The 10944-nt window shown below is 38.1% G+C and overlaps 1 protein-coding gene across 4 annotated transcripts; it reads right to left on the bottom strand.

The window, feature by feature from the left end:
- Nucleotides 1-919: 919 nt before the first annotated feature.
- c7h16orf87 (chromosome 7 C16orf87 homolog) lies at nucleotides 920-10728 on the bottom strand. 4 transcript variants are annotated; one of them, XM_041192050.1, is made up of 5 exons: nucleotides 10507-10674; nucleotides 9143-9311; nucleotides 4721-4903; nucleotides 3334-3446; nucleotides 920-2102 (listed from the first exon to the last, which is right to left on the bottom strand). In XM_041192050.1, the coding sequence occupies exons 2-5, from the start codon at nucleotides 9144-9146 to the stop codon at nucleotides 2019-2021; spliced, it is 384 nt and encodes a 127-aa protein (XP_041047984.1). In that variant the 5' UTR covers nucleotides 9147-9311; nucleotides 10507-10674; the 3' UTR covers nucleotides 920-2018. The 4 variants fall into 4 exon arrangements, with proteins under 4 accessions (XP_041047984.1, XP_041047981.1, XP_041047982.1 ...); XM_041192047.1 differs by having other exon boundaries at nucleotides 1187-2102; nucleotides 9212-9311; nucleotides 10507-10728; XM_041192048.1 differs by having other exon boundaries at nucleotides 1187-2102; nucleotides 3340-3446; nucleotides 9212-9311; nucleotides 10507-10728.
- Between the last annotated feature and the right edge of the window lie 216 nt (nucleotides 10729-10944).

Below are 10944 nucleotides of genomic sequence, written 5' to 3'. Positions count from 1 at the left end.
AATTGCCAAGCATTATTTGAAATTTAAACCAGACCCCTGAGGAAGGAGTCAACGAATGGCTGTCACTTATTTTGTTTAACTGAAACAGGTGCAATGTATGTACATGTCTGTCTGCAAAGAATAGGACCCTGTGTACTAATATATGTAGCTTCCAGTACATGCAAATGCACATTTCAAGTCTGACTGACAATCTTAAATTGGTTGTCAGCATAATTCTTAGCACATTAAGAATTATTTAGCAAATGTTGTCCAATTGCAGAATCACATCTAAAATTAGGTACCGTGTTTTGAGTTTTGCAAGCACAGGCTGGTTGGGTACGGTCTGTACTCTGCCTGTTGCGAACAGCAGCTGGGACATGGTGTTTGAAACAATCTGCCAGTCTTTGGGACGTACAACCTACATACCTAGCATCACAGTGGCACTGAAATTCATATACCACATTACTCATTTATGTAAAAGGCAGAACATCTTTTTGGCTTGACGACAGCATCCTGTTAGTAGCAAATACCACTTGTGTTGCTACCGTACAGTAGCAATGTGAATCAGCGAGCTTCACCTGTTGCTCAAATTTTTATGATGCATTGCCCTTCCAGGGTAAGCAGAGGTAGACTGGGCACTTTTCAGGGCCAAAAGTGACAGGCAAAGACCTGTTCATGAATTTGTGTGAACTCAATTGTGCAAGTTGCCGAGTTCATAAGCTCAATGAATACTGATTCACGCAATGTGCAATATGCAAGTCCTGTAGGGCCTTCACAAATGTGAATTTGCAAATATAAATTGTGGTTTTCCCCTTATATTGGTATTCTTGCGAGCGTTCTCATGAATGCAAAATGAAAAGCTTAGACGTGTCTCTTTTATCAGAAATACTTAAATTAATATACTCTTAATGATAAATATAATGCACGGGTCAGATAAATGCAATATTTATACAATTTATGAAGCATGTGACACCATCTCTTGTACATCATCTGGTTACATCCTATTGTAACGAATATTATACCACCATAGTCCATCTACTTATCTCACCAGCAATACCTTCCTATCTTTGATACAAGTATGAGAAAGTAAGAACTGAAAGTAAACATCTTTGTGAAGGAGGCTGAACATATGGTTCACAAGTCAACAAGCGGAGATTCCTATTTCAATGCTCGTGCCAATAGGCTAATTATCCCAAGCACACTTACATTATACATAAATGAATCTATTTATTACATAGGAAAGTTAATTGTATGAAAATATCTCCAAAAATTCACAGACCACATGTAATACATTCCTGGGCTTAATTTATGCCAAAAAGATGTCAAATTATAGTCAAAATTAATCATTCAAAAATATTTATACTGAAAATTGGGAAAGGAACAAATAAGGTGTATGAAACTTAACACTTTTTATTGTAGTATTTTATGATCATTATTTGCAGTGTTTAGACTAATTACACAGACCAGAATGGAGAATGCCTGTATGCAATCAATGTCATAAATAAGGTAAAATGCAGAAAGAAACCTGCATCTGGATCAGGAATTAATCATTTCTAGGTCCTTCCAAATACACCATAAGAACAGTTTTGGTTCCCTTTTCTGGCTTAACCTGTTCATTTGCTGAAGTTGATTGGCGAAGCAAGTTTTTCATACACTTTCACCTATTTCTTGATCAACACCTCGATCTGCATTACTTCTTTGTTCAACGTAGCATAATTATTTCCATACAAACAAAATATCTGAGATTGGAATTTAAAGAAAGAATTGTCTTTTTCCACTTTGGTGTACACATTCAAGCCACCACATGTCCACGTCCATCTCCTCAAGAGTTTTGCTGCAAGAAGTGGTCATCTGGCAATTCAGCAGGTTAAAGGAGTCTGACTACATAATTCAGGCATCGATAGTCATGCTGGAAAATGTCACAGTATGAGATCCATTTTGGTGAAACAACTGTGCAAGAGTTGAGTCCTGAGTTGTGGTTGTATTTCACTTTAGCGTGCTTTGTCAAAGAATTAATTTCTGATTGATTATTTTTCTGTTTATTTCAGCCAATGCCACTGAAAATACAAAGGCCCTTTCATCTGAAAGACTGGCATATACATCACCTTCTTTTTCTTGTCTTTCTGTAAAACAAAAAAATCCAGTAAATGAATGATCAAATCCAAAGGAATGCAGTTTCTCCAACAATCTAAATCTTACATTATCGACTTCTTCATCTAACCCCACCCTTCCAAAAAAAATGGTACAGAATCACATTATTAATAACCAGACTGCCAGAGCTCAAAGAACTTCTATCAACTATGTGGGGGAGAAAAGAAGGCCGATTGTGAATTCAATCAGTGTGGGAAACTTTCTAAATAACTGCTCTCTTTCTTTTCCAACTGTAACTGAGAAAAATAGTTCTCTGGTTTCATTAAAAGGAAATAAAAAAACAAAAAAAAATCTACCAAGACTAGTATGTGGTTAGGATTATACATTCTCTTGGCACTGCTCAAGGAAAAACAATACTTTTATGCAGCATTACACAACTCCAGGGTTTCCACATTCAATAATAGTGGTGGAATTCTGGGCCTCAAGTTTTGTTTGACTATGATGTTTTCTTTATACTTTAGCTACAAAACCACCTCAACGTACCCAAGGATCAGTATTAAAGACTGACTAAAGTTTGGCAATATAGGAGCTATATGTTTTCCATTCTAATTGCATTTTTATAAATGATACCACACAGCTGAAACACTGAACCTCCTTAGAAATGCATGTGAAAACCAATCATTTTTAGACAGAAAACATGCAATGAATGTTATGAAAATATATCAAAAAATAAAACCGCAAATACTACTTTAGGATTCATTAACCTTTTTACAGTTTGAGTTAAGATTTTAGCTTGATATTTTTGTCGGGCCAGCCTGCATGGTCTAAAGGAGATGGCTGACTGTTACATTTGCGCAAAAAAGAACCCCGAATGCCTGATCAGGGATTCAGACAGAATAAGGAGTAAACTCATTAAAAAAGAGCCTATATCCCAGACATGAAAGTATATACATATGCAGGTCCCTTTTGGGGCATTGGTATTAATGCCAATTTATTCAGCATACAATATGAAATTAATTACAAAAAATTGGGTGATGTTGACAGCATGGTGCTGGAGGTATTAATAGCATGTGACTGTTCATCACCTATTGAGAGAATGCCCAAAGATCCATTATTTTTATTTGGCTTCTCAATAACATTCCTATAGATTTCCTGTCAGTTACTGCTTGGCCCCGAGTATGTATTCAAATTGTTTTATAGTAATAAGAAGTGTATATCTTTTACTGCAAGTCTGTTTTGCAATTTTAAAAAAAAGATACAGACATACACCTGTGATTTTCCACACAACGGATCAGTGAACTTCACCAAGCAGGGACCAAGTGTTTCTCCACAGAGATAGAGAAGAAAGGTGAGTGGCTGCAGAGTCATCATGGGCCCTTTCACAAAAGGAAAAGTGTTGTCACAAAGTTTGGATTTTTAAAAACCACTTATTAGTGGAAAAAGGAAGCCAAATGTAATTAGTACACATTCATTTCTATAAATACAGTTTAGAGGAACGGAAAACCAAACAAAGGACATTAAGTGTTTTCAAAATTTCCAAATCACTTAATCTTCATTTTTGTTGGAAGTGAAAAACTTTTTTTTTTAAATGTTAAAACTGAAATGCATCACAGTCATTTTCACAAGGAACTTCTATATTCAGCATTGGCAATGAAAAGGTTAGTTATTAAAACAAAGGCTTCCACACAAATCAGTTGAACTGCCAGGCATTTTCAGCAGTTTTCACTGATACAATTGCAACTCAATATTTATTTTGGCAAAAACAAACCAGGCAGTCTTGGATTAGTAATAGAAAATTCTGATAAACAAAAACTGGATCTTGCCAAATCTTCCCAGATTTGAAAACTATTACTTCCAGTTCTCACCACTGCACATTATTAATTATTTATTAAGAGAATAACACTGAACCCCCTCAATTAGCAAAGACAGAAACTTACAGAACAATAACCCAGATTTAATTTCCAGTTAGCCAGTCATTACCAAGGTAACAAAAGTCATGCTACAACTGGCCTTAAAACTCTAGCAATACAAGCAAAAAAAAAAAAATCAGCCAAGGTTCTTGCCCTTCATTACTATCCAATGGCTCCTACTGGAAAGTGCATCTTTGTGGGCATCTGAAGACAGATCAGCTCAACTCTGATGTGTCTCATCTTCTCTGTTCAAATTACTAGCTGACACTCAAGTTTCTAGGCTCGTTCACGAATGAAAGATATACCAGGATGCAATTGCTTCACAAGATACATACCCCAACATGAGTTAGCCACTTCAGAAAAGAAAAAGGGCTAAGCAGGAAAAAAGTTAAACAATAATACTCAAAAGGGGCAAAAAGATGCTAGCTTATAATTCCAAGAGCAGCCAGTCCACTACTACCTACTGATTCTTTGCAAGAGACTGGCAGAACCTGGTTAGATTTCCTCTTTCCTACCCCCCCCCCACCCCCCCCACCCCCCCACCCCCCCCCACCACCACCACCACCACCACCACCACCACCACCACCACCACCACCACCACCAACCCCCACCATTTCTAACCAGGGCCAATTCTAGCATGTCCACCACCTACCCAACAGCAAAGAATTGAACTTACTCTGCAAAGCTCAATATCACCACCCCACCAACCCCCATTACCCTGGAATCACAAGTATTTTCACCTTTCTCATCATCGTGTTTTTTGCTAGGGGTGGTCTTGGGTCGCCCTCGCCGCCGCCGAATCTGCTCAGATTGACTGTCTGATCTGGAACGTTTCCTGTTTTCCAAGTCTTTGGTAAGAGCAGAATTTGCTTTCTCTCGCCGAGCCCTTTCTGTTCTCCTTCTCTTAGCTGCTGACTTGTTGTCTATCACAAAATAAAGGTTTGTTAAATCTTATCAGACCCGCTGTATAGGAAATAGTCTAATGTTTACGTTCCATTAAAATGAAGCAAGCAAGGTGACATTCAATCACATGTTAGCTCCCAAGCTCTTTCCACAACCAAAGCTGCCTAGTTAGGATCAGTCTTGGATTCAGATGCCATCTCTGCCTACAGCATGTAAACACAACCGTGATGGCAGCAATGATTATTTGAAGCTAGCTGTTAACACAACAAACTCCCTTTAGGATTTCTGAATTTAGGTTCAAATTTCAAATGCTAGATTAGACTCTCACTCACCATAACCTTGTTAAAACAGGACTATAAAAGGGAGTAAGGAAACAGAAGAAGACTGAGGATATAATTATTTGAGCCCCGCAGATTTCTGGCCCATTCCCAAATACCCAAATTTAAAATGATTGATTAATGCTGCCCGCCCTGCCCTTTTGAATGACATATTTACTAGAGCAGTTTTACTATAGTAATCTGTATATCTTAAAACTTAAAGCTATATACATCTCCGGCTATAGTTTCCATTATTGATGCCTTTACTTACATGTATAATGGATACTGCCTTTATAAACTTGTCACACTGTAAATACCATCACTCCTTAATGGGGAGCACCAGCACTGGCAGGAGGTTATAATTACATGTCAAGCTACATAGCCATTTTCCATAATAAAATGTAGCCAAAAATAATTTATAATGCAAATATAAAAATAGTCCATGACGCAATAATGTCTGCACACCCTGGTCCAGTTATCTCGTCCTCTAACCTCACTCGAAGAAAGCATTTAAGTCTTGACTCATGCTATGTGTGGGAACTCCTACACCAAAATAATTTTAACTTCCCAGGAGTGCATCTATGCTCACATCATACTTCAGCAAGGTTTACCTAGATATGCAACTGAACAGTGGTGCGAGATATATTAAAAAAAACTAAATAGCCACTATTTGAAGTTTAGAATAACCACAATATATAAGGAACTGCCTAGTAAAGGTCCTAATAAGAAAGGATTCCAGGTAAAAGCACTACAGCCCAAGACAGTCGAGTAGTGTCCTAGGTTTCTAAATACTAAACAAGTTGTACGAAGCAATCAATGTGAATTAGGTCATTCAAGTAATCAACTCCAAAAAGAACTGCACGTGTCATTGTTTGTGGTACTCGAAGAAACATTGAAGGCAGCAATACTCTCTGCTCCAAGAAACAGTGAACAATGCAAAGGGCTGGTTACTACAAAAAGTAGCACTGGCTAGATTGTGTTCAATTGGCATATCTGCTAAATAGATACCATAAGTATCTGCTGTGCTTTCACAAATAGAAATAAGCAAAGCCAAAAACAATCTACAGGTGGGCAATGACACTTCAAGGTGTGTATGTCATATCTTATAGCACGTAATGACACTAATCCTAGCACTAAGTGATAATGTTTCTTTGTTGTTAGCAAGTAATAGGTAAACATGCATGTTTCTGTCTTTAACTGAAAGTATTTGAGAGAGGATGGCAAACTTACTGAAGAATGGGACTCAAAAGAAAAAGGAGCAGCCAAAACCATTCTGAGGAATAAGGCTGTGTGATTGAGGACCGAGAAAAAATTTAAGCTGTTTCTGTTAGAGAAGATTAAGGAACAATTTGATAAAAGGCATTTAAAGATATGAAGAGATAGAAAAGTTGTTTCCAGTAATTGAGGGGGTTCTAGAATAAAGATACAGATATAAGGTGAGAGATTTAAGGGCAAGAGCAGGATTAATCTTTTTATTTTATAGGGAGCTGTGAAATGTGGAATGCATTGCCAGTCATAGTAAATGAAGTTGAGACTCTATCTTTAAGAGTAGGGTATGTTGGTAGTTGATGGAAAGGGGAATTAAAGGAATATGGGAAAGACTGGGGACACACAATTAAAATTACTGTTTGTATAGAAAATAAACAGCGGGGGCTGGTTGGGCCAAAAGGCTTATTTTAGTATTATAGTCTCTATGTTTTTCAGTCCTTAATGAAACTTTTACATTTTTGTTTTAAAAACCTTGTTGCACTGATTAAAGGACAGCAGTGCTGTACTGGCCTTCCACTATACTATACTGCACCAGGTATAAATCAGATGTAGAGCTGAAAATGGTCTCCACTGGCACCAGAACAAGACAAATTAGAACATTAACATTCTGATGTGTACCTGATCAATCCTGTGCACCACCTGCTTTACTTTTCATTCATGACTAGAGCTAAAAATAAGGAGAATTACTATGACTGAATAGATGAGGGAAAGAAAATGCAAGCACAAGTGGATGAAAGAGTGGAACAGGCAGACTGCATCAGTGCACTTTGTTATGGAGATGCAAAACATTATTTTTCAACAGACAAAAATACTAGCTAATTTTATGGTGGTGCACATCTGGCCTGGAACTGAAAATTTTCTTCACAGTTTGCAAAGTTACAAGATCAGACAGCAAAAATTGAGTAAGCTAGACTTAAAAGAATTAGAATTTCTGGCCTGAAAGGAATAGGCCACTTGAAACATTTCCACCTTAGCAGAACAATGCATATCGCATTACAGGACACTATTTTAATACAGGTCATCACCAAATTTACAACAAGCAAACTATGGGAGATCCATTACAATTTCAGGAACCAGTGTGCATACACAGCATATTATACTTTATAATAACAGATACAAAATAATTTTAAAGACAGCTTAATGCTGAATACATTGACTTGAAACTGGAACCAGTGAACACTGTACAACATGTAAACATTCCCTGATAAAACAATTTGCATCTTTATATAGCATCTTTAACATAAGCAATAATATAAACAACCACCCAGAATATTTCATGAAGTGTAATCAGACAAAAAGTTGACACTAACCCAAATGAGCAGATATTAGGAGGGCAGTATAAAACCTGGTTAAAGAGATAAATTTGAAGGAGGTCTTAAAGAACACAAGAAAGATGGAGAAGCAGAGACATTTAGGGAAGGATTCCAGAATGTAGAATCTAGCTGACTGAAGAAAGAGATTCCAATGATGGGATAAAAGAATGGGATGCACAAGAGGCTAGAGTTGGAGGAATGCAAAATTCTCAAATGACAGTCGGGCTGAAGGCATTTTATAGAGATAATGAGGATGATTCAATGAAAGAGATTTATGCAACAAGATAAGAATTTTAAATTGGTAGTGTTTGGGGTCCAGAAGCAATTAGATCAGTGAGCACAGGACTGATGGGTAAGGCAGACTTGGTACAAGATCGAATATAGACAACAGAGATTTGGATTTGCCGTAGCTTATGGAGGGTGGAATACGGCGGTCCATTAGAAGATTGGAATAGCCGACTCTGGAGGTGAAAAAGCATGTTTGAGGGCTTCAACAGCAGATGCAGGTTGGATAGGGGTCAGAAATTGGCGTCTCTGTGACAGAGAAAGTGTGATCATCAAGCTTAGTTCATGGTTAAATAGCAAGGCAAGTTTGCAAACAGTCTCAGATAGCAGTCAAAGTAAGAGGTGGAACACGTGGCAAGGATTCAGAGACTGTGGTGGAAGCCAAAGACGATGGTTTTGATCCTTCTGATGTTTGACTTGAGGAAATTGTGTCCAATCCAGGACTGAATATTGAATAAGTCATCTGAAAACAGTGGCAGTGAAGCAGTTGAAAGAGGTCATGGAAACAGATAAAGGTGTTGTCAATGCATATGTGCAAGCTCACCCATTATCTTTGATGCTGCCAAGGGGCAGCTTGTAGATGGGGCACTAATGAAAATAAGTGACCAAGATTGTGCTTACTTAATCACACTTTGTTACCTTAAGTTTCCTTTAGTATGATAATATGTTCACTACATGCTATATTACTCATAATTGTGGTACAGATCATCAATTAGCCATAAGCAACACTACAGGAGATCCAATAGTATAGTGACTAGTGATGCAACATTATATAATGACTGGGCTTTTCTGAACTGCACTTCTAACTCACAGCTGGAAACTGACAAACATGGCCCTATTTTGCAAAGTTCCCTAATTGAACAATAATTAAGCTTACATGTATATTTAATTCACAATTAGACTCAGGAACCTTTAAAAAAGGACAGCTGCACCTTACCAGAAGGACACATTGTGCTTTGATCAAACCTTTGCTAAAGGGTTTCTGTCCCCTTATGTTTCAACAGCCAAAATGAAAGAGCAACAAAACAGATGCCAATTGTAATCTAAGGATGGATGATAAATTTGCATTGCTTACTCATTCCTTTGCTTCCCCATTCCACACAGTTAATCAGCTCAGCAGACTGACAGGTTTTTAATCATTTACCTAAATTAGGTGGCGGTGATTTCTCAGACTGCTTAGCATTCAATAGTCTTCTACTTATAAAAATGAATCCACAAGGACATGATTTACAGGCAACAGGAATCTGAAAAATCAAACAGCTGAAATTAGATGGCGTTTTTCTGCAGTCCATCGCAGTAAACAGTTTAATCACAAGGGATATGACTACGTTCACGTATGTGGCCGTTTTGCTATATGATTTTTTTTCATCGCATCCACGCAACCTGATAAAACACTCAACAATTCTGGTACTTTTTAAACATCTAACTCATTTAAAAGATTACGTAGAACCGATTCATTAAAAATTCTGCAATTTCCAATGTTAGAAAGATTATATACTGGGCAAGGCAGTTTGCCAAGAATGCAGTCTTTGGCATTTTCCTTTTGATGACGGACTGACATCTCTTACGCAAATGTTTTTTAAGAATTGGCGTCCGTCCTACACGAAACAATTAGTGTAAAGCGCCGACATAATCAAACTACATTAACACCACCGAACTAATAAGCTTAAATCCACAGGATTTTGAATACAAAACGGCTGCACAATTTGAACTCAACGCTCAAAATATGTATTTTGAAAGTCTAGGCGTAAACCCATGAATGTCTCCGTTGTGATTAAGCCTTTGGCAACTCGTCAGCACTTTAGCAGTATTCATGTTTGAGAGAAACTGCCTGCACTGCATATGCCACATGACAACAAAGATTAAATTCTACGTTCAAAGTAGTCTGAAAATGTCTAATGTCCCCATTCAAAGTTTATTTACGGCTCTGCGAATAGGAGACTTACAACACGGCTATTTATCAACGTGGAAGTAATATGTAATTTTGCAAATCTGGTATTCGGCTGACGCCGAAGCATTTTAATCACTTTCAGATGAAAGACATTTGCTCAAGGCTGTATTCCACAATCATTTCCAGCTCAAATGCCATCCTTTTATTGTCTTACATTTCCAAATAGAATACGTGACCATAGCGTAGCAAAGACACGGGGAGGAAAAAGCTGATATTATGCAATATTCCCCACGCCTAAAGCTTGCTGAAAGGTCCAATAGCAATTCAAGGTGTAGATTTGAAAAAAATAAAACAACATCGTGTCAGTAGCGAGGTCATGCACAAAAAAAAAATCGAAAATATTAGGCCAGTGTTTCTGAATGATGCTTCGAAAAGACAACCTCAATAATGCACCCTATCAAATCGCACAAAGAAAGCCTCGATCCTCACCGATAAACGCGAACTGAATGTGAAATATATACAAATGTTTCCAGTCTGAGATATCCCACCTGTTGGTCACATTCCGGACATGCTTTCGTTGCCATCTTTGTAACTTTCTTCGCCTTATTTGCAGCCATTTTCGGGCTTTAATTGCGGGCTCTGATTCACCAAGGCTGTCCGTGATAAAAACTTCGAATGGAACTTCATTACAACTCCAGAGTAACAATGTATCCGGCTGCCATCGCCCGCGAGCCCAGCAGCGATCTGCGCGGCAACCCTGCGCGCGCCGCCGACCGCGGGCAGCAGCGCGTAGCGCAGCCCCCCGGGCGCAAGCGCGTAACCCCGCTCATGTGCGTGCGCGCACACACTGTATCCGGAAGCATCCTGCCCCATTGTCTGTTTTATTGAGAACAATTGTTTTTCCCCCTGTTTGTATAATAAGGGGTTAATTCTAACTGTATAAGTCACGGTATAAATCCTCACATTACAAAGTTAAAATTAACCCC

This window comes from Carcharodon carcharias, chromosome 7, assembly GCF_017639515.1.
Source record: "Carcharodon carcharias isolate sCarCar2 chromosome 7, sCarCar2.pri, whole genome shotgun sequence".
NCBI classification, from domain to species: domain Eukaryota; kingdom Metazoa; phylum Chordata; class Chondrichthyes; order Lamniformes; family Lamnidae; genus Carcharodon; species Carcharodon carcharias.
Note: the sequence above shows the minus strand (reverse complement) of the source record. Positions and strands in the feature narration are given on the sequence as shown.